General features: G+C 44.6%; 1 protein-coding gene across 3 annotated transcripts in view; it reads right to left on the bottom strand.

Moving 5' to 3' along the window:
* The window catches only part of LOC144734732 (exportin-1-like), a 71513-nt gene extending 47211 nt beyond the window's left edge, over window positions 1-24302 (bottom strand). Inside the window, exons 1-3 of one of the 3 annotated variants that reach the window (XM_078617071.1) lie at window positions 24050-24302; window positions 1831-1968; window positions 960-1061 (exon numbers count right to left, since the gene is read on the bottom strand). In XM_078617071.1, coding sequence (XP_078473197.1) covers window positions 960-1061; window positions 1831-1956 — 228 coding nt within the window. In that variant the 5' untranslated portion in view covers window positions 1957-1968; window positions 24050-24302. Of the gene's footprint in view, window positions 1-959; window positions 1062-1830; window positions 1969-24049 lie in introns of those variants that run through there. The other 2 variants (XM_078617073.1, XM_078617072.1) reach the window with 2 other exon arrangements.
* Between the last annotated feature and the right edge of the window lie 374 nt (window positions 24303-24676).

Genomic DNA, 24676 nt, shown 5'->3' with positions numbered 1-24676 from the left:
CTATAAATAATAAGGCCATATATCTGAAGTTATCTGGGCTAACAAGTGAGGCTTGTGCTCTCTGCTGCGAGTATGTTGTAACTGCAGGAAATTTTCCATATCTGGCAATGGCCACTGACTGAGGATTTACAGAATCCATTGTGTATATCGAAAGTCTCACAGCATTTTACCCAACACCAAATCAAACCAAATATTTACGGTCAGAGGACTGAAATCTGATCAATGATTTTGCCAGGGCTGGAATATTTTTTTTTTTAAATCATGACCCAACAGCATAGGCCACCAAAACCACATGAACAAAATAATGGGCAGTTCAGTGAAGTCTGTGCACGTCTTGTGAACAAGGTAAATGGGTTGCATTATGGCCACGTTCATTGCTTTTCAGTGATATGCGCGTATTGTGCTGTGTAAAGAGGATGCATTGTGGGGCCAAAACTATTCTTTGGAATACTTCGGAAACTTGTTGGTACAAACAGAGGACCATCGAATAATAGACACAAATATGATATACATTTCGGCTGTAGGACATCGTGGGAAGATCCACGATAACTTGAAACCCGATTGGCACATACATGCACGACAGCCGGGTTTTCATTGCTCTCTTACCACAAGAGTTAGAGAAAAGTTCCACGATTTTCTATTTTTTTAAGCCAAGATTCTAAAAAACCAGTTGTATTACATGCATAAACACCAACGCAGAGGGCCAGCAATGGATTGCAGCTCTTCCCTCGAGTCCTTGCAAGCCAAACATTAATCTTCATGTATATTATTCGACTTGGCACAAAACACATCTATTTATCTGTGCGTTGGGGGCATTTTCATTGTTGACTAAGACTGCTGGATCTGTCAAGAGCGCTACTATGTGTTTGGATGTATCAGGGTAGAGGGGGGTAGGGGGGGTGGGGGAGTTTAGCCGGAATGGCGGTGGTGTGGTAGGTGACCGCGTTTGCGCGACTCACTTTGGTGTTCATGTTTTGCGAGAACTCCAGAATTGTGTCCACGCGGGTCCAGGCGTCAGGGTGCTCCTTCAGATGGGTGAGCACCTCCTGCGCCATCCTTTGCTGCAAGGTGAGGAGGAGGAGAAGAGTTACACTGGGACTTTTTTTGTCAGGAGGGTCCTGCACTGGGATATTTGGACAATTCTATTAATGATCGTTTGTATGTACGCAGGCATGTTAAACTTCTTTCACGCTGTACGTAGCCAACCATGCTAATTGGCATGTGAGAATAAACTACAGAACCCAGAGAGAATCCACACATACGAGGGAGTGACACAAGACATTGCCCTCTCCTGGCTACCATATGGTAATATGCCTACACCACCATGATGCAGTACATCTCGCGGCACGAATGGCATGGATATGAATCTCACAAAGCAGTGCAATCCTTCGCATTAGAGAATGGCCCACAGAAGCAGATATCACGGAACTATTTCGAAATTTAACTCAAGTAATGTTTATTGCATGAGTTAAATCTATATTTTTAATTTTCAGTGATTGATGTTATGGGTTTATTTAATATTGGTGACCAGACTGAGATCATCATCTCGCTCCACTTGGTAACCTTGAATTCATCGCAGGACGTTGCCTGAATTCAAACCCAAGCAGTGCTGGCTAAGCGCTTTGAACCTCACCTGGCCACCTCCCTCTCACAGCACGTTACACGCATCAAGTTCACGTTTGGTTTTTGAGGCGCACGGGAAACTTTCTTCCAGACGCAAATGCAACCTAATGCTCGGAAGGTGTCAATGTGTTTAGCCAACGCTGCTGCTGCTGCTGCGCTCTCTGCCGCTGCATCCTCCTGCACGACGCCACGGTGCTGGTGACTCACCTGCGGGCCCTCGCCCTGGTACAGCCAGCTCACCACGCTGTCCAGGAGGTTGATGTCGAGCCGCTGGCTGAAGTCGAGCAGCTGACGTGCTGTGTGGTCTCCCAACATGGTCATTATGGCCGGCATCAAGCTCGTCTACTGCAATGACAGAGAGCGCACAGAGGATCAGCACGTAAATTCAAAATATTTTTCATTCGAAACTATTTTTTTTTTATCTTACCAGGTAAGGCCCACTGAGCTTCATAGCTCTTTTTCAGAAGCGACCTGGCCATAAATGATAGCTGAACTAAGTGGCTTATCACGTGAAAATGTATTGCAGCCAAATACTCTAAACGCATGTCGATTCTAAATGTGGAGGGAAAAACCGGAGGACCCAGAGAAAAATCCACGCGACCACGGGGAGACCCTGCTAACTCCACATATACAGGAAGACCTGTATGTTGAACTTCTTTTGAACTGGACGTAGCCAACCATGCTAATCGGAGGTGCAACAGCCTAGGAAAGGCCAAGGACCTGTTTAGATATTCGTCACTGATGTTGACCATGACAGAGAATGGAACTTGGGTCGTCGAGATGGTATTGCTGCACTGATAACCAATATACAATTGCCACCGCACAGCAAATGCACTTGTGTATAAAGATCCCCGATACAGCCTTTAACAGACTGTTAGGGCAAGTGCTGTGAGTGAGCACTTGTGAAGGCCGGCACAAAACACAATGGGTTTAGTGGTCAGCACCACACCCGGACGCCTTTGTCTCCCCAGTGGCGATGATTACACACCACACCAGGTACTCATTTAAGGCTGAGTCGACCTCGGGGAGGCCCAGGAACAGTTCGAGCAATCGTCAGCGGTGTTGGCCATGAGCGGGAATCGAACTCGGGTCACCGGGTTCGTAGCGCAGCGCGCTAACCGCTACACTACCGCTCCCCACATGCACTTGTGTACACGCACACACACGGGGGTGGGGGGTCATGGGTGGAGCGGTGAGGAGCGCTATTTTTAGCACCATGTTTATTGTTGCCAAGCCCATCAGGCTCCGTTGTAGACAGGGGGTACCATTTCCACCAACGTGCTTGTTGTGTGCACACAATGCGCCAACGTCCCAACCATCCGGAAGAATGACAATACAAACTGGTCAGGCCAAACCACAAGGGTGAGCCTCCCCTGGTAAATGGGGCAATTGAGTACAAATGTAACTCATCTTCCTGGTTCTTTCGGTAAAGTCACATAGAAGGGAAATAATAAAATGATAAAAATAAAACATAATAAAATACAATTCTCACAACGTTTCGGCCACAACGAAAGCAGCCGTCCTCAGGTGAAGAACAGGTCTGTCGGAAAGACAGCGTCTACGTGACTTTACCGAAAGAACCAGGAAGATGAATCCCTGCAGTCACGAAAGCTTTAAATCGAAATATAAATGTAACGTTTCGAATTCGATGGGCATCCCCAAAAACTCCCTCGTTCACCGATGGCGGCACAAAGGCAGTATTTTTGGTGAGAAAACATTTAAAAAATTGAGATAATAAAGCGATTTTCCTTTTCTTGCCTCCCTTCACTGGAACAAACTTCCGCTTCATATTAAGCAGTCACCTTCACTGACTAGTTTCCGCTCCTCGCTAAAAACTCAACTTATTTTCCCTAGCTCACCCCACGACCACTTAATCTCCCCCTCATAACCGCCACCGTTACTTTTCCCTCTTCATATGCTCATTATAAGGCTATCATTTATTCCCCATTCATTCAATCCGTTCATCATCATTTACTATCAATTTCGCTTTCACCGAATTCAAGCGTCACAGATGTGCCCCCATTGCTTCCCTCTCATCTATTTCAATCACCTCATCTCCCCCATTACATTCACACACGCTGTTGTTGTTGTTGTACCGTTGTTAATTCTTCGTAAAGTGCATTAATCAAATTACGTTAAGATAAGATAATATAAAAAGAAACCTTTTTAGAAACGAGTTCTGCATTACCGGAGAGCCTTGTTTAATGCAAAGTAAACCCTGCCGGTATTATAAACAAGCAAAGCACATCCACGGTGCTGATAACAAAAAAGTGAAAATTCATTTAGGCATTAGCAATAACTGTAATTAGCTGCTGTTAAGATTACTTTGTTGATATATTTTGCTCAAGACCGCCTCTTCCCTGAACGCCAGCAGCACTACTGGATGGTTACCTGCTGGCATTAACAACACTGAAACACTCAGGTAAAAAGTGCATACAACCTTGACAAAAAAAACCGCTGGCTTAAAATCAACACGAGTTAAAAAAAAAGAGATCTCACTTCTGAGCTATGCAAAGGATTGAGCCAAAACTTGCACACGTGAAATAACAAAACACGTGCACGTGATTTTTGTGTGCGTGGTCATTGGTGACTGGGCTACGAGGCCCTTTGAGCTCAAAACTGCAGACAAGAACCTGTTATTGTTCTGGGTAGGAGCCTGGCATTTGATGCCAGAATCTCAGTAATGTTGGTGTGGTGCCCTCAACATGAGAATTAGGCACCCGGCGACCATGTCAAGACCTCTTCCCGTGCTCTATTTATGATTGCCCTCGTGACATACGGAACGGTGCCAGTGGCATGATTATGATTACATAAAATAACTTTTTTTTTGGTCAATAGAAATCAACAGCGAACACTGTTTGTCAAAACATGGAAAACAAATATCGTATTTATTTCCCTTGAGCCAATATGAAACGTTTGTTGGTACTAAAGCAAAGCTAAAATTGTACTGAAATTTGACTCTCAACTCTTGAATTAAAAAAAATTTCATCTGTACACTGTACTGATTTTTCAAGTTAAATTACCTCTCTGGGGTTAAATCAGCTCATAGTCAATCCAATCCACAACCAGTAAAAAAAATGAGTACCCGACACACACACAACGTGAAACAAATGTCTTGCTAACCCTGCATTCGCGAGAGGCGTGGACATGTGATCTCTCAGTGCACTGCGGCCCTTAGTAAGCTTAGTTGTGTTTTTTTTATGGTGGGGGGGGTCCTTATTGAGGGGCTGCCATACCAAAGAAGTTGACAACCACTGCTTTGTGCTCACAGCGAGCAGCTTGTACTTTTCCATACCAAGCCCACCCCTCCTCCCTAGGGAGTGGTTCTCCCTTCTGTCACTATTAATTATAATGAAGTCCTGGGCTGCCCGAGGGTGCGGGGAGGGAGAGCAGTGCGGTGAGAGAAGGGAGGGGGGTACCGTATGAGGACTGATCCTGAAAGTAAAGTTCCTTTACAGGGGCGCCCACGTCAGTGCTTCCAAACGTGCAGCACATTAAGATGAGAGCGACAGGGCACCTCTCAAGGCTGAAACCATTTCTAGTAACACCCAACCCCTCTGCCATTGAGTTATGGAGACCATATGACACACATCAGACTCAATTACATTGTGGTAATGAGACACAGAACCAGGATGTGCGACACTGTTACACAAAATTGCATTCGTGAGTTTAATGTTTGCCATCGCTCCCAAATCAATTCACTGCTAGATGAAGTTGACGTTCTGTTTAGTTGCAACCCAGCTCACTGCGTGAAATCCCATTCCGTCACCTCCTTGTTACAACCTGCTTCGTTGCCTCTCATGAGACATTTCTATGATAAGTTTGTCCATCGGGGTGTCACTACATTCAACACAGTTATTACAATGCCTATCTGCTCTTTTTATTACCAGCTGATGGCTCAAACAAATCACATCGTGAACAGCTACTCGGTAGATTATTATCACATCGCAGTAACTGGAGGTGGTGGTTTGGCCAGGCTTTAATCCAGCAGTGGATTGACCATGGCTGATGATGGTGGTTCAAATACTTAGAACTTTGTTCCTTGACCACGGGTGTGACTTGGATGCCTGAGTGTGGGAACTTCCATGAATTGCAAAACTATATAAAACTGAAACTCATGTTACATTCCAAAGGGTGCTTTTATGACTTTGAAACAAACTTTTTAAATTGCTCGTTATTTTGCATTTCCCTTTTGGGTTACCAACAAACCCACCTTTACAGCATGGCGAATTATGGGCAACCCCCGATTATGAAGAGGCCTTCATCTCGCAATGGATTGTTAAGAGGGCTTTACATTATTGTTCCTATCAATAGTGTGTACAAGAATAATACTCTTGGCCCAGAGTTCAAAAGGAGGGCCCTATAAGGTACTATACGTGAAATTTCATTGCTGGCGACAATTTTTAATCTTGTTGACAAGTTATGTTGCGTAACTATTGGCTGAGCGTGGAATTTTTTTTTTATATATAAAGCAACAGCTGGTTTTACCTGGTTATGCGGGGCTATACGAGGTCACTCACGTCAACTCAAAAGCAGGAAAAAGCAACAACCTGAGTGGCAATAGCATTTGCGACTCAGGCTAATGTGTTTTTTCGCTATTGTTTTTAAATAACGATGTCATGAAGAGCATTTTTTGGCAGTACATCACTGTAAACAAGCAGTTCTAAAAGAGAGCCCACGTTACTGTTTTGATTTGCCAAGTAAATGCTTCGGAGAATAACATATTAATAAAACATATTTCTAAAGAACCGCGTGAGGGAAAGCATCAACAAAAACGGCAGAGGTCACATTGAGGGGAAAATTAAATGAACAGGACAGCAGCAGCCAGTCACAGCACACCGGTGTACGAAATGTTTGGCAGGGCAGACATCAGTTAACTTGGCACTGTGCCGGTCAACTTGGAAGTCGCAGTTCAATCCCCATGCCAGTTTATGGATAGTTGCGACGAAAGTGTGCCACATTCCAATGCTGAGAAGTGGACATTTAGACCCTGTGACATCATTCTAAAGTCTCCGAGTTCCTGTAAGTATTGCAAGCGCTCTATAGGACACTAATTTCAATGTACGATCACCTGGGTAAACGATAGTGTTTAAACAAACCACAAACACTTGTGATCAATTCGATTTCCATATAAATGTAAGGCTTATTTTATGATACATTATAGGGCTTCATATAAGTTATCTGTGCCAAAGATCCATGGTATAAAGCTCACTCAAAGTTCCCTTCTACCCACCCGCCACCATATCCACCCACCCCCCGTAATACATCACCCCATACTGTGGTTCTCGAGTTCTAAATAAGCAGGCAAAGGAAAAATAGCTGCGTTGGTTCCTCTTACTTTTCCTCGACAGTGCAACTGCATTTTTTACCAGATGCACATTAACATCATAACAAAAACAGGGGCTTAAGTTAATTGCTATATTTGACAAATCCACCAAATAAATGCAGTTTGACCATTTTACCAATCCACAATTAGGATAAATCTAGTTTCAAGGAACACAAGAAACACAGAACTTGGTCTTATTTAAAAGCACAAATCTGATAGGGTCATCATACTGCATTCTGGCCACAATTCTTCTGGTTCAATAACATAAACTTTCTAATGCCCCCATGTCACGGTTGGCTACGTATGGTGCGAAAGAAATTCGACATATATACATACGTACATACAAACGTCTTAGAGCCACACAGCATTACGTACGAAACATCGGCAGAGATCGTGAGGGAACGAGCGAGAGGGAAGGAAAGAAGGGAAGCAATGAAAGGGGTTCCCGAAGGCAAGGGTTTTGAAGAGGAATATGTTGAGACTTGAAAGTAACGAAACATGCTTCATATGCGCAATGGCAATGCACAATAAGTGACAGCCTGCAGGAAGGTGAGCTGAGTTAAAAGCCAAGTAGCCAATTATTGCCAGGGGGTTGTCCTCTGTATTTTAATAGCTCTAACGGGAGTCATATAGGGCAAGCGTCTCTGCAATGCCGCGGACAATGGAGCTAAAGAATGCGTTCGACAGATGTTACGCTGTTATTTTTGCACTAAAAACGAGCCTTTGTCCGGGGCACAAATAAAAAAAACGCGCAGACAAATTTTCGTTCCCGGCCGCACAACACACAAAGGGTGCAAAGTGCCACAAAGGCAAATTGCTGACGCGCCGTGGCAAAATGACCGGAGAAAAAACTTTCCCCTCCCCTCTGGCCGTTGGCACTCTGGCACATGTTGGGGGGGAGGGGGGGGAGAAGTCTAGGTGAACGAGGTAAACTCTCACGGGGCGACGACTATTTTGGTTGGCGCCTAACAATAGCCACGTCCATGCGGCAAGAGTGTACAGTCGCAGTGCGTCGCGACCTGTAAGCCAAAGGGTTATTTTAAAATGGTCCAAACGGTCCTGCCAACCACTGGCCGGCGACTAGCCGTGACCACAACTATAGCGGTCAAATGAATGCCTGCCTCTCGCGAGGAATCCTGGCCCAATGTTTGCGCAAGCCACGCTTGGCCATGACGAATGTAACGTTCATTCGATTAAAATCGATACCAAGGCCTAGTTTCTTCACAATCAGCCACAACCAATGCACTGCTGGATGAAGGCCTCCACAAGTTACCTCTTGGTCTGTGACGCAACAATCCAGCTGGCACCCCTTAACGAGCGGATTCATCGCTCCATCCCGTGATCTCGGGTGGGTTCTCTGGCAAAGTTAGTCTCGACCATTGGCTGGCCCTCATCACTTATAGCGATGTGCCCTGCCCAAGTCAAATTACATTCCTGAAGTCAACTTTCATCTCTAACTTGTTTATTCTCTAATACATTCCTGCCTCTCGGTGTAATTCCCAGCATGCACTTCCCCACGCTTCTTTGTGCACTTTACAGTTATTGTTAAATGTTCTTTGTCAATGACCACGTTTGCGATCCAGGTCACAACAGCAAATCAACAATGATTCAAATATATATACACCATTATTTCCAATTAATTACCTCGCCTGGTATACTGGAGGTCGTGGGTTCGATCCTGACCCTGATGCCTGCTGTATATTCAGAGTTTGTGTCTTTCTCTCTCTGTGGTCGCTTGGATTTTTTTGCAGGTCCTTTGGTTTTTCCCTCCACATTTAGAATCAACATCACGCGTTATTTGGCTTCCTGACATTTACACATGATAAGCCACTTCGTTTAGTGATCATTTGTGGTCCAAGTTCCATTCTCTGTCATGGTCAACATCAGTGACGAATATCTAAACAGGTCCTTGGCCTTTCCTAGGCCATCGTACCTCCAATTAGCACAGTTTGCTACGTACAGTGCAAAATAAGTTCAACATACAGGTCAACCTAAACATTTGGAGTTAGCAGGGTCTCCCTGTGGCCGCATGGTTTCTCTCTTGGGTCATCCGGTTTTTCCCTCCACATTTACAATCAACATGCGTTTAGAGTATTTGGCTGCTATACATTCCCACGTGATGATAAGCCACTTCGTCGAGCTGTCATCTGTGGCCAGGTCGCTTCTGAAAAATAGCTACATAGCTCAATGGTCCTGACCTGGTAAAAGACAAATTTAAATAATATATTTTTATGCCATTGTAAATCTCACTTGCACCACAATGGTAAATAAAATAGATTGAGAAATAGAATCGTAACCCAGAAGCAACAATTCACACAATCGCAGAAGGGGGTGAATCACTACTGTCAGCTATTTTCGTCCACAGGGAATTAACATCCAAGAGTTTATACCACAGCTGGGAATTACTCAAGAAATCAAAACGTGAGAACAAAATTAATCACGGTTGACATCTACGATCAGGCCGAGCATTAATAGGCTGAGCCAGAATCATTGCCAAGTGTTAAAATAGAGCCATGAAAATTGAACAAATCTCGACGATGGTAAGCCACACCGAGTGAATTTATAGTTTTCTGCAGTAGGACGTGCAGAAAATAGTCGACATAAATGCTCAGGATTATTTACTTTGGCCCACTTTGGCACGTTTATAAATAGTGTGGGTGCAAGAACCCTGAACTATATCTAAACAAAACAATCTCAAAATATAGCCATGTGTTTCAACTGTTTGTGACAAACAGCCAGTAGCAAAGACAACACGGCTAAGTGTGTGCTATTGAATGGATTCAACTGTGGATCGAATAGCCGAGTAGTCAATATACTCAACCAATTAAGGTGACACCACTGCAAGGGTCCGATGGATTGATTCAAGCCCACGCCTGACAATGTTCTGGATCATCACCAAGTGCATGCCGCGTCCTGCACAGAGCCTGCCTGGGTAATGATCAGAGTTACAAGTTTAAATCCTGGTCAGGATTGAGCAGAATGCTTTATGAGAAGTCAGTGGTGGTAGATATACACAGGCAACTGGCTCCTGCCATACTATTTTTCTTTTACCAAGTAAAGCCCACTGAGCTATGCAGCTTTTTTTCAGAAGTGATAGCTCAACACAGTGGCTTATCACGTGAAAAATGATTGCAGTCAAATACTCAAAACACGTGAAGTTATTCAAAATTTGGAGGGAAAAACTGAAGGACCCGGAGAAAAATCCATGCGACCACGGGGAGAGAGAGAGACACGCAATCTCCAAATATACAGCAGGTGTCAAGGGGAGTCGGGATCAAACCCACGACGTCCTGTATACCAGGCAAGGTAGTTAACATCTTGCTACCGCGGTGCCCACCATCTCCACCCCTGGCCCAGGGGTTCCCATTGAGAAGAGTGCTGCAAGAGATTCAAAGACCATATTTTCTATTTCACTTTCATGAGCTTCACACCACAAAGCAAATTACCCAAAGTAGTTAAATGAATGCTCGCTTTAAGGATGTGACAAGTCCAAGTCTGACATGTGTAAGAGTGGTGGGTAATTCCCACTATCCCGAGTCCACTATGCAGGTGAGATTACTGGAATCGCATGCAAATCATAATGAGATCAGGGGGGTCTGTTTAATTAAGAATTCACCATTATTTTCTCTGGGGAATTTCCAGAGTGTGCCTTCTAGTAACAATACATGGGAATCAACACTAGAATCCCATTCTTTTGAATAGAGATCCAGTAATCACTATTGAAATTAATAATATTTATCATTCCTAGGCTATCAAAAATCACCTTTTATACTCTTTGGTTCATTCGGTAAAGTCACGTAGCAATTGTGATGATGATTGCTTGTGTTGCGATCGAAACGTCGTGATCTATTATTTTTCTACCTACGTGACTTTACCGAAAGAACCAAACAGTATGGATTCCTGCAGTCACAAACGCTTCAAATCAAAATCACCTTTCACTTCAATTGGGATTCTTTGACAGCCAAATAATGTGTCTCCATTAAATGAATAGCATTCTCTTGAACAATACTTGATGGTGATGCTGCGTTGTGTTGTATCCTAAGCCTTCTTCCAAACTTGATATTTTTATATATTATCTTTTTACTTGATATATAATGAATGAAAACACCCCAAAAAGCAGCAGGCTGCAAAAACCAGGTGTTGTTAAGTAATGGACTGGAGGAGGGCTAGGATGACAGAATTTGCAACCTTGCTTCAAGGAAGGAGGGGGCCTGATGAACGGGCATATGTCACCCGTGCAGGCGGCAGAGACAGTGGGAGAGTCAGCCAGACATAATTAAGGCAAAAAGCCAACCATCCTGCATGGTTTTAAGGAATTAAATTATTAAATCCAGGGTGAGTGGTCAAATGAAGTGGGTCAGCAACGCTGTGTGCACAGGGGAGGGAGCTGATTAACAACCCTGCCCGGCTGAACCGTGAGGGGGCCTTTGACCTGAAATTAAGAATAACACTCCCAGAGCAGAAGGTTGGATGACCACAGTGAGACAAATAAGAGCGTTGTATATCAAGGATGCAGACTCAGCTGAATAACAAGGCTGCGGAGGTCACCAAAAGTTCGTGTTCGCCTAGTTAAGTCGAAAAGCTCAATTATTCTGTATTGCTATTAAAGCAACGTTAAAATCAGAATTTAACAACAGGGTAGGCTAAAGTTATTGATATTCACACCCACTCCAATTAAACCAGGCCACAAGTTACGCCTACTGAACCATCACCATCATTAAGTCAATATGAAATGTTATTTCCATACTTTAATATACAACTCGACCCGAAGCATATGACAATCAGAACCTTCCTAAGTCAAAATTGAATCGCACCCAGATAGGAGCGAATAGTCGATATAAGGTTGAAGAGGGAAGGAAATTAAGAGCACGGCGAACTGCAAACGTAAGCAAAAAGCCGGGAACAACACACCAAGCCAACAACAGCGAGTCGGGCTTCGACAGGCCATAAAGTAGGAATGATAACTCCCGGGGTCAGGGGACATCAGAAAAAGCAAGCAGACAAAAACCAGAACTGACTCCAAGGTTCAACCGCCCTCACCTACAAGGAGTGACGGAAATTAATGAGGCCTTGAGTTAACGGCGTCAGCTGGACAGCAACAACACCGGCGAGCAGAGACAGAGTGAGGCAAAGACTGCCAGGCTATGAAATACAACTTCATGTCAGTGAAGCCTGACCAACAAGTTAAGTTAATGACATCACAATACATAATATCGTACATAACATCAATGTTAACGCTATTCACCGTCAACTATATTCCGCTTATATAACCATGCAGACACCAAGGAATACGAATTCCTAGGATCAAGAAACTTACCCCTTAACCTAAGATATCGGGAATAATTAATAATAATAAGCCTATGCATGAAAGACAAAAGTAAAACTTATGAAAAGCCAGGATAGCGGGATAAATCACCACCAGGTCGAAATAAAATACATAATAAAAGAGCGATGTTAAACCCAGGGTCGGAGAGAAAGGGAGATCCCGGCCGTCTTTGTATCCCCGCAGCACGGGATGGGAGTGTGTATGTGCTCGGGGAGGCACCTCCACTTGAGTCAAGCACCACGATGGGAAACGACACACCTGAGGTTACATACAGAATCATAACTGGGAAATGGTAAGGGACAAATGTTAATTTAAAACTTTTTAACCATGTCTTTGTGTGCTGTGAGGATCGGAGGGAGTGTGCCCCTCCCTCCAGGTCGTGCAACACGAACAGAGGTGCCTATGAGACGATTTGTAACGTCTGTGTTTTGGTTCATGAAGGAGGCCAGACAGAGAGACGACTTCGAGGCAATTTGTAACATCTGATTGTTTGCTCATGGATTTTATGGAGGGAGTATGACAACGGAAGATGCCGTGGGTGATGCACACAAGCACACGGACGTACGGACACACACATGAACACACCTACACACGGACAGATCCTGACACAGTAAATCAAAAGAAAACCCCGCCTTGTGGGCAGGACCCAAAGGGATTTTTCGGCATAAAAGAAAGGACTCTGAGCATTGGAAACCAGTTCGACCAGGAGTCAACTCATCACGAGTTCGACCAGTGGGTCGGCTCCGGAGCGAGCTCGACCGAGCGGGTCGGCTCGACTCATCTTCAGCTCGACCGAGCGGGTCGACTCAAGGGCGAGCTGCGACTAACGGGTCGGCTCGACTCTTCAGCTTCTGGGACTCAGCCGAGTTCAGACGGCTCTCGGGGCTCGACTCAAGCGGCTCCCCATCTCCTCTGCAGGCGGGCAAGACCCGCTTGACAGCTCAACTCGGCCGCGACAGCCAACCTCTGCCGAGTCGGCGGTTTCCCTGCTGCCGCGAGAATCGCGGTTTGGCGACGACGCTGCGAGCGAGCTGTGGGCGCCACCTACCGACCGGGTTCCGAATTACGACAGCGTGTCAACGGACATCCGAACCAAATTCACCACGGCGACAGAGGAGCGACTAATACGTATGACGCGCACCGCCCCCTCACCACACGACCACCTGGCGTCTGTTTGACATAAAGAACCGACTCCGAACACTGACTATTGAAGACAACTCTTACCACTCAAACCCACTCGAACCCATAAGCATTTAACAACAGGGTAGGCTAAAGTTATTGATATTCACACCCACTCCAATTAAACCAGGCCACAAGTTACGCCTACTGAACCATCACCATCATTAAGTCAATATGAAATGTTATTTCCATACTTTAATATACAACTCGACCCGAAGCATATGACAATCAGAACCTTCCTAAGTCAAAATTGAATCGCACCCAGATAGGAGCGAATAGTCGATATAAGGTTGAAGAGGGAAGGAAATTAAGAGCACGGCGAACTGCAAACGTAAGCAAAAAGCCGGGAACAACACACCAAGCCAACAACAGCGAGTCGGGCTTCGACAGGCCATAAAGTAGGAATGATAACTCCCGGGGTCAGGGGACATCAGAAAAAGCAAGCAGACAAAAACCAGAACTGACTCCAAGGTTCAACCGCCCTCACCTACAAGGAGTGACGGAAATTAATGAGGCCTTGAGTTAACGGCGTCAGCTGGACAGCAACAACACCGGCGAGCAGAGACAGAGTGAGGCAAAGACTGCCAGGCTATGAAATACAACTTCATGTCAGTGAAGCCTGACCAACAAGTTAAGTTAATGACATCACAATACATAATATCGTACATAACATCAATGTTAACGCTATTCACCGTCAACTATATTCCGCTTATATAACCATGCAGACACCAAGGAATACGAATTCCTAGGATCAAGAAACTTACCCCTTAACCTAAGATATCGGGAATAATTAATAATAATAAGCCTATGCATGAAAGACAAAAGTAAAACTTATGAAAAGCCAGGATAGCGGGATAAATCACCACCAGGTCGAAATAAAATACATAATAAAAGAGCGATGTTAAACCCAGGGTCGGAGAGAAAGGGAGATGCCGGCCGTCTTTGTATCCCCGCAGCACGGGATGGGAGTGTGTATGTGCTCGGGGAGGCACCTCCACTTGAGTCAAGCACCACGATGGGAAACGACACACCTGAGGTTACATACAGAATCATAACTGGGAAATGGTAAGGGACAAATGTTAATTTAAAACTTTTTAACCATGTCTTTGTGTGCTGTGAGGATCGGAGGGAGTGTGCCCCTCCCTCCAGGTCGTGCAACACGAACAGAGGTGCCTATGAGACGATTTGTAACGTCTGTGTTTTGGTTCATGAAGGAGGCCAGACAGAGAGACGACTTCGAGGCAATTTGTAACATCTGATTGTTTGCTCATGGATTTTATGGAGGGAGTATGACAACGGAAGATGCCGTGGGTGATGCACACAAGCACACGGACGTACGGACACACACATGAACACACCTACACACGGACAGATCCTGACACAGTAAATCAAAAGAAAACCCCGCCTTGTGGGCAGGACCCAAAGGGATTTTTCGGCATAAAAGAAAGGACTCTGAGCATTGGAAACCAGTTCGACCAGGAGTCAACTCATCACGAGTTCGACCAGTGGGTCGGCTCCGGAGCGAGCTCGACCGAGCGGGTCGGCTCGACTCATCTTCAGCTCGACCGAGCGGGTCGACTCAAGGGCGAGCTGCGACTAACGGGTCGGCTCGACTCTTCAGCTTCTGGGACTCAGCCGAGTTCAGACGGCTCTCGGGGCTCGACTCAAGCGGCTCCCCATCTCCTCTGCAGGCGGGCAAGACCCGCTTGACAGCTCAACTCGGCCGCGACAGCCAACCTCTGCCGAGTCGGCGGTTTCCCTGCTGCCGCGAGAATCGCGGTTTGGCGACGACGCTGCGAGCGAGCTGTGGGCGCCACCTACCGACCGGGTTCCGAATTACGACAGCGTGTCAACGGACATCCGAACCAAATTCACCACGGCGACAGAGGAGCGACTAATACGTATGACGCGCACCGCCCCCTCACCACACGACCACCTGGCGTCTGTTTGACATAAAGAACCGACTCCGAACACTGACTATTGAAGACAACTCTTACCACTCAAACCCACTCGAACCCATAAGCCATCCGTGGCTGTGAAGAAAAACTCGAGACCGAGTGATGGCCATCCGTCATTTGTAAGAGTATTATCTTTAATATTTAGTGGACTGTACTCTTAATCGCTTAAATTCCCAGCAGATCTTCGGAAAAGGAGCGCCGTTGCAGGCCTTTACTCCGAGCATTCTGTTGTCAGATAACCTGCCGATGTATCTGTTGAGATTGGTGCCTTTAAGAATAATAACTGTTTTTGATTGTGTTTTATCGCCGTATAATCTTTCAAGTATAATCATTCATTAACGTTAAGGTTTTCTTAGCATAGTATTTGCATGTTTTAACGACTCTCTCTCACTAACAACCATCGCGTTACGCGGGATCCATGTGCCGTTGTCAAGTGAAATCAGACAATCATTGATGATACTGTATTGATGCCGTGTTGACGTTCCGGGATTGAGAGTTCGCATACTATATCATAGTTGAGGTTGAATTAGTAATAAATTGATTAATACAGAAGTGGTTGTGTGATTCTTTCCTGAACTATGCATAAGATCTGCTTCTGCGTTGAGATCTGAACTTGGTGACCTTAATAAACACACTAACACATACTCAGTAAATGTTAAAGCGATAACGGGGCGAACCGGGGACCTAAATAAGCGAGAATGAGACGAACCTAGACAACGAGGCCGAGTTAATCTAAGTTAATCTTGTATACTTACACCACACCTGCATAACTGCATACGATTAATTGCCTTATTCCGATCGATAACCCACCCTCGTCACCGAGGCGGAGTCTGGTTATCATAACGACTTGCATTATCATAATTACACCCACTCGCATAATTACTACAATTACCTCTCGAATTGGCATAATTAAATGTGCGTAATTACATGGATTAAAGTATTTCCGGATAATTACACCTTTGGCCAAATTTCGATTGATTATTATTATTTTCACTGAATATTCATAACCCACATATACAACATAATAATTTCACCCACGCACGCATACAACACATCAAAATTTTCACACCCAACATATACAACAGTTGCCAGTGATGCACCAGCAAAAATCAAACTTAACACATTCATCAATATAACTGCCTTAAATGGGAAAATATATTAAGAGTCAACGTTTCAGGCAACGGCCCTTATTCATTGCAAACAAAAACATTAACAATACTTAGGCTGTTATATAAACCCATTTGTTGGAATGGAGATACATAAAGGTTATTGAAATGAAATGCGATTCTTCTGACAGCCAAGGAACCATCCAGAGCATCTCCGCTCACTTCAGCGTGATTCCTGAGTCTCCATTCTAATGGCGTTCAAGTGGCGAATTCAACAATTGCCACTAGATGGCACGTGAATCCAGTTATAGAACCAATTCATTGAAGACAATTCCTAGAGAAATTAACATCGATTAAATTGTGGGATTCAAATGTTTATTACAGTAACCGCTCTGTACTAATGTTCATCTAAATCAGCTGAAGACTCCCGGTGAATCACGTGACATTTATGTGGCCAAAGGTCACGTGATTGCCTCTGCCCTCTCTCCACCCTCTGTGAAAGCAGCCACTGCTGCTTTGGGTATCATTTCTGCAGTTTGTTTTCTATCCGTTTCCTATTCTCGCTCTTCCCATTCCCCTTTTCTTTTCCCACAAATTACATATATATATTTACTCTGCACTGCTTCCCGTGGTGTGCCACGGGTTATAAGAGTAGCTCGTAAGGATCAAATCAACACTTTGCGAACTTCGGGAATTCAAAGCAATGTGAGGCCCTCGCTTAAAGCTGTCACGCAGCATTCAAATTTGGATATAGATACAGTTTATCATTGATTATCCGGCTTCAAACAATACCCGGTAGTCCCGGGTCGATCCGGCGAAACCCTTCCAAAGGCTGTAACCAGTCCAGCAATCGGCACCATGTGCATGACAACAAAAGTAGCAATGCTTGATTTCAAGCAGAGTACAGTGTAAACTACATACAACTGAAACAATGAAAATGCTGCAAGTATATGCATCACGCCATGCAGAGTCTTCGAGATTGGAGTGGTAAGTACAGTAAAGTTACCTTTAAGAGGAGCATATTTAATTATGTCTATTTGTATGTTTATTTATGCAAATTCTAACGAGTAAACAAAAAAATAAAAACATGTCCTACACGAATGTGCAAAAATAAGATATTTTAAATGATGTGATTATCTGGCGCCTCTTCCCCTCCCGAAGCCGCAGGATAATCGATGGTCTCCTTTAGATATATTTAAGGTGATACTTACTGCATCATACATAAAAAAGAAGCATCCTTATCTCACATTTGTACATCCTGTAAGACCGGCGAGCATCAACTTGGGATGCAAAAAGCATGAAACAAAACACTTCCACGGCCTACAATACATAAGCACCGTGTGGAATCATTACGCCATTGCGGCAATATGACAAAGCAGGCCGATTAAGGGTTCATTATTTGAGATCATGCGTACAACGGTGCAACAGGGACAACATTGATGATGATGACAAAATGTATTCATACTGGAAGAATCTGATGAGCTATAAAGCTCTTTTTCACAAGACGGCCAGTCTCGCAGACGTCCAGTCTCGCAAATGTCCAGTCACCACTTATCCTCGTAAAATCCGTGGGGGAATTAGAGTGAAGCTAACTCAGCCACTGACATGCAAAAAACCCCAGAGCCAATGCACGACTCATCCTTTTGATACATCATGTGAAATATGTGAGCATAATGAGCAAGACGTGTATTGGCGTGCTCACGTTTACTCCTCCATAAATAAGAAGATATTGGAAAATGTGGTATCAATGGAACCAGAATTACGATAAAAGGTTACATGTCAATGAAATGGTTTTGTTGTTCTTTCTTAACCTGTACTGTACAACATCTGTACTGTTGCAGGATGCCCATGAAATACAATCTACCAGCTTATTAGGCCCTTTTTATTGAAATAAATCAAATTTGAAAACTAAGAATGCATGGAATTAACCAAAGTACCTTTATCATAATTTTACATCAGCATTGCTGATGTTATTTTTTCTCTGACCAAGTCGCCATTCATTTACTGTGTCCAATCTCGTCGGATCTAGACCAATTAAGGAAGGCCGCGCCTGGTTAGTGTCTGGATGGGTGACCACAACTACCGGTTCATGCCAGGTCTTGTAGGCATTTGGCATAGAGAGGGCTGTGAGATCAGGTGATGGCAGGAGAGCCATATAGGTTTGCTCCAGAGATAGATTTGGTCCATTCACTGGGTTGTATCCGTCTGTGAATTAGAACCTATCTGGGAACCTATCCTTGCAGAGTTTTAAGTGTTAACTTTGCACGCAAATGCTCATTCAAAATGTGGTCAAACAAAGCAGGATGGCTCTGCTGAATGAGTCATGAGACTCAACGTGGCTTTCCTGGGCAAACTAATTTAAATAAAAAAAAATACATCAAGCAATAATGGGGGTTACTCCCTTTCCTTCAGACTGGCTGGAACAAATTATTGCTCACCTAAAGGGCATCATCACATTGCATTTAATGAGTACCACTTTGTTAATATTAAACCATAAAGCCCCTTGTGAGGTAAAAACTGTTCCCTACAGTGCTCCTAAAAACACTCCGTGCAAAGTCAAGAGTGGTCTTCATTTTGCAAGACTGCCCCCATATGAGAATATGGAATTTCTGCTACTGCCTCAATATCCCACTGTGCATAATAACGTTTTTATGGGTTGGAGGGCGTAAATGTGTCGTTAACCCACCACCACCCGACACAGCCAATTAGTAAGGTTTGTCATGTAAACAAAATGTGCCAATTAGTAACTACTTCAGCCCACTGGTGTGTTGGAGAGTAAACCCACAACATTGACAATTTAAGTATGACGTTTCACTGGTAATAAAATCCAGAAACATTGTGCGATATTGCCCAACGATGCTCGATGAGAGCTTCTTGCTTCCGTTCTTAAATAGAGAAAGATTACGTCATCACTGCGAGCCTTTCAGGTGTTGTGGGCAGTGGGGTGGGTTATTGTAATCTTATAATTAATTATGTTAATCTGGAACAGATGGGTTAATCACAGTGAATCAGTATATGATGCCTTGGCAAGGAATACAATTGGAAGAATGTCTGTGTGCCCCGCGCGTGACGTCACACCACATCGAACAGCCCCTCACGTGACGTCACACCACATCGAACAGCCCCCCACATGAATAATCATGAACAGGTGACGTCTTCCAAATGGACACCCACCCCCCACATTAATTAGCGGGTGACGTCACTCCACATGGGGGGGCGAGGCACCTCCTCCCCACTCCTCAGCGTAAACTTACAACCCTCACTACAAAGGCAGAACCCTCACGTGACGCCATCTCCGTAACGCTATTGAGACATAGAAGTAAAAAGGACGTCATGATGAACAAGGGATGTCACCACGGCCTTACAAATTGCACGCGAATTGATGCAATGAATATCACGTCGTGGTCTGCTTTTCGCTTGCAAGTTTTAGATTTACTGAAATACACCCGTCCTTGGACAGGCAAAATGTTAGTTCCTTAATGATACGCTACCAAGCAGCACTAATTATTACTAGCCAAGACTAATTAATCTATTGAAATTGAGAGAAATAAAAAATTAATTTAACCGGCATTACAGCTACAGGCTTAGTGCTGATTGGAAGTGTATTATTAAGTAATTCACAATAAAAACAAGCTGATGAAATAATCAACATTGGTTATCGCTGATCATGCTCCAGATGCAGGTCAAAAGGATCTCTTTTCCAAAAAAACACCAATCGCACTACACATCTTGATGGACAATAACACATTGCGGCAGACACCAACACTAACGTGACCTCAGGTAACCCTGTGAGAGATACCAGGCATGTCTCAATGGGGCTCACACGGGGGTGTAAAGATGAAGAGAAAACATTTAAATAAAAAAACAAGGCGTCAGTGTAACTTAATTCAAATTATCTCTTTAATGGGGTTTTTGTCATAGTCTTAAGAGGAAACTAGGTGGATTCCCACGGCTATACCCTATTTTACACTGGTTTTCTTAGTTACATTTTACCATACGAATCCTACAGGTGCCTTCGTCTGTGTAAAAGCATTGAATGCTAAAAAGGTGATTAGGCCTGGCGCTTTGTGCAGTATCAAACCAATTGTAAAATGTCAATCCAATATCAACCATGGGGGTTATCTGCTCATATCTCACCATGCTGGTGAAGAGGATCAGTTCAGATATCACTCACCACTCATATTATCCATGGCTGGGAATCACAACACCGATTCCTCTCCCCCTCAATTTAGGTGTAATACATATGCGCAGTTACTGCTAATGTCCTTAAACATATTAACAAGTAGAATCTATGCACCAAACAACAACGCTAATAAAACTGTAACAATATCTGCCAGATCGTGTGGCATCAGCAAGCTGTAGCTCACGACGTACACAGCGTGTCTCTTGACTTTCTGTTGACAGATGTGATGCCATCATATAATTCGGGAAACTTCCAGGAGGAAAAATTGGACCGTGGAAAAGGATTTACGGATTTAGGTTAACGTATCACATTACCTTAAATGCGACTGAGTGAAACGCATCTAATCCACAGCTCTATTATCCACAACTGCGATTAATCAGAGCCCCTGAATCTATCCACACAACTTATCTCATCCACGTTCTTCCCATTATCTGTATTGTATAGTTAAGAGGGGGGGGGGGGTATCCCCAGACGTGGCCGATTGGCTGCGCTGACACCGCTGAAAATCTGGGTTAAAACTCAGGTTTCAATGCGGAAAGGTGGCACGGCGGTTAAAGCATCGGGCTATGAAACTGGCCACCTGAGTTTGATTCCTGGCCATGTCTTACACCAAACCAGGTTCTCAAGGGGAGTGAATAAGATTGTCTAATTCTAGTCACCAATAATTTCAAACACAAAACTCCCCATCGCATATTATTTTGGGGCTTTTGCTTAACGTTGCTAAATTCCAGCTATGAGCATTAAAACGTTAAATATGGTTCGACTGCTAAATACCTCTCTTTCACAGAGCCTATGAGAAAGTGTGCCACTGAGTGTGGATTAGTGGTCACTTGACGAGCTTTCACAAGTTGATATCGCCATCTCCTTCCGTGTGCCATTCTCTAACGCGGTGACGGCGAATCGTTACTGCTAGTTGTCTAAGAAAGAACAAAAACATTCTTAGTTTGGGTTTAAAGTGATGCTCAAAGATGCAGCTTGGAGATTTAAGAACGAATGAGGAACGGTGAAACTGGAGCTAGCAGCGCATTGGTCCAACCGACCCCCCCATGTCCCCTCCCTCTGTGCACGTGACACAGAAATGAATTCAAATACTGTAGCACGTGCAAATTACAGCACGTTTTACACGTACAAAGTTCCCGCGTTTAGCCTTAACAGATTGTTGGGGCAAGTGCTGTTAGCGAGTAGCAGCTATTAAGGCAGGCACGGCACACGAGGGGGTGGGTGCCCAGCACCACGCCCGGCCGCCTTTGTCTCCCCAGTGGTGATATTTACACGTACAGTATACACACACAGAAAGCATGTAAATACACATGTGCACAAAGACATCACACACATTTACTCATTTCTAACACATTCCACTTCCCACTCACATCACACATACCACAATCAAATCAAGCACAACACGCAAACATTACACACGTACCACATGATGAACTACTGTACACACACTCCAGACACCAGATACATTCCATACACGGATATAAACACATCATACACACATAGCCCACATTATAAACATACAACACATTAAAATAATTGTATATACTCATACATACAAACCAGTAAACAAACACAACACATGCACCACACGTTTAACACCAACTAAAGAACTATAAAACACTCACATACCATTAACATTCAACACAACGCACCCACAACACATCCACAAACTTTCCATACACGCACAAATCACATACCACATACACACGCACGCAAAACACATAGCACGCAACATTAAAGACCACGTTACACACCACGCATTCTAAACATGCAACGTACATAATCGCACGCACTCTTATATACAAACAAATCAAGCACAACACATGCATCACACGCATGCAAGCATAAATTACACGCACTCGGCATACATCACAAACCTATATTGTATAAATCGCACATCACAACACCAGACTGTACATCACTGAAGAACACGTTTGCGGGTTAGAACAAAAAAAAACCTCACAACTGATTACACGTGTATACACGTCTTACCTGTGCACTCAACTACAGCACACAACTATTATGCATTGAACTGCAGCACAATCGATGATTGTGTACACGCGATGCTTGCAGTGTACTGTACTGCACACGTGCTCCACACGTGTCACTGTCATTGAACAAATCAAATGAGCATGGCCCAGTTTTGGTTTCATGCGTCGTCATGTGCAATATTTGATGTGTACGATATAATATTGTGTAATCATTGTGCCTTGTACGATTCGATGTGTCCTGTGATCGTTTAGGATGTGTGGTGTAGAACTTGTTTTTGGAGTGTGAGATGCTTAATGTGTTCACTTACAGTTTAGCGTCAGGATTATTAGTGGAACTCACATTACGTAAAAGTTACCGTGACGAAATTGCAATGTGAAAAATGTGGTTTTGCATTAAAATCTCTTAACATCCATACATTAAAGCCACTATCCAAGCTCCATTATGTCATATCACGTGTATGAAGTGACTCTAAAGCGCACGTGTAGGTCTTACGTGTAAGATGTTAATGCAAATATATTACACAAGGCATATTATTTTGCGTGTACATCTATGCAGTGTATGAGAGTTTCAATCGTGGTATATATTTCTGTTGGATGTGTAAGTTTGTGAAAAAAGTTAACGTGGTGTGCAACATTTGAAATGTATGTACGTGGACGTTCAAACTTCCGTGCAATACACGACTCGTATAGTGTGGTTGTTGTTGAAGTAGTAAGACGTTCATGATGCTTAACAAATGGATACATTAATGATTGGGAGTGAAAGCCTGAGTGGTTCGCAAACTTTAACTAAATTTCATATAAGTCCAAGTTCGATTCCCTGCCACGGTGAGTGATATCAGTCAGTCCTCCACCAACCAGCATGGTGAATTAAGGTTTAAAAAGATAAATCCACTACACTGCCTCGTGTATTAGTAAGTGCATAGCCCTATTATCGATCCACTGCTGGATGACGTCACCAACCCGCATGTACCAGCGCGGTGAAGTATGGTCAAACAACCCCCCCCCCCACAAGGCGTGCAGCCTATTGCGTAGAACATGACGTTTATAAAGATGTGCTTAGTATGACGACGATACACGGCACTTGCACCAAAGCTCAACAAACCATTGCCAAAACAGCGACTGAAGAATCCACTGTACTCACCACGTGAAAACTAAGAGCAGATTCAACACAAAAATCGCAGCTCAACAAACAAAACCAACCACGGACTTCGCGCCAAAAAAAAAACACCCCACTTAACGACGAAATACGAAAGAGCGTTAACAACTCCGATGAGAATGCGATAGAGTGTGAGAAGAGCGAGAGAATAAAACAAAAAATGTGCAGGTTACACGCGTGGGGAGTGCATCCAAACAGCACCTGCCCGGGTCTCTCTGACCCCCGTGTCTCTTGGTGGTTTTTGTTAACCCCTGGGTTGTTGTCGACCCCGTGAGCGGTGGTGAGCTCTGCTTTGCTGGTGAGGAGAGAGCCTCCTCCTCCTCGTCTTCCCTCGTGTAAGCCAGCGTCTGTCTGTCTGTCTCTCTCTCCCCTCACGCAAGGCGGCGGCGGCAACACGCGCGGCGCCACTTCTCCAACGCGGCTCGGCCCCCAGTGTGGAGGAACCGGCTCCAACCAGTTCGGACTGGGCTCGCCGCGTCTCCACGGCAACGGCGGTGGCTGCTGCTGCTGCGGTGGTGGTGGAGGGGGCGGAGTCTGGAAGGCGCGACGGCCATCTTGGTCAGGGATGTGTGGGGAGTGGTGGGGGAGCGGTGTGTGTGGTGGGTGAGTGAGGGAGTGGTGCGTGTGGGGGAGTGGTGTGTGTGGTGGGTGAGTGAGGGAGTGGTGCGTGTGGGGGAGTGGTGCGTGTGGGGGAGTGGTGTGTGTGGTGGGGGAGTGGTGGGTGTGGTGGGTGAGTGGTGGGGGAGCGATGTGTGTGGTGGGTGAGTGAGGGAGTGGTGCGTGTGGGGGAGTGGTGGGTGTGGTGGGTGAGTGGTGGTGTAGCGGTGT

Source organism: Lampetra planeri, chromosome 52 (assembly GCF_965212315.1).
Source record: "Lampetra planeri chromosome 52, kcLamPlan1.2.h2, whole genome shotgun sequence".
In the NCBI taxonomy this organism is placed as follows: Eukaryota; Metazoa; Chordata; class Hyperoartia; order Petromyzontiformes; family Petromyzontidae; genus Lampetra; species Lampetra planeri.
This window is presented reverse-complemented; position numbering and strand designations above follow the sequence as displayed.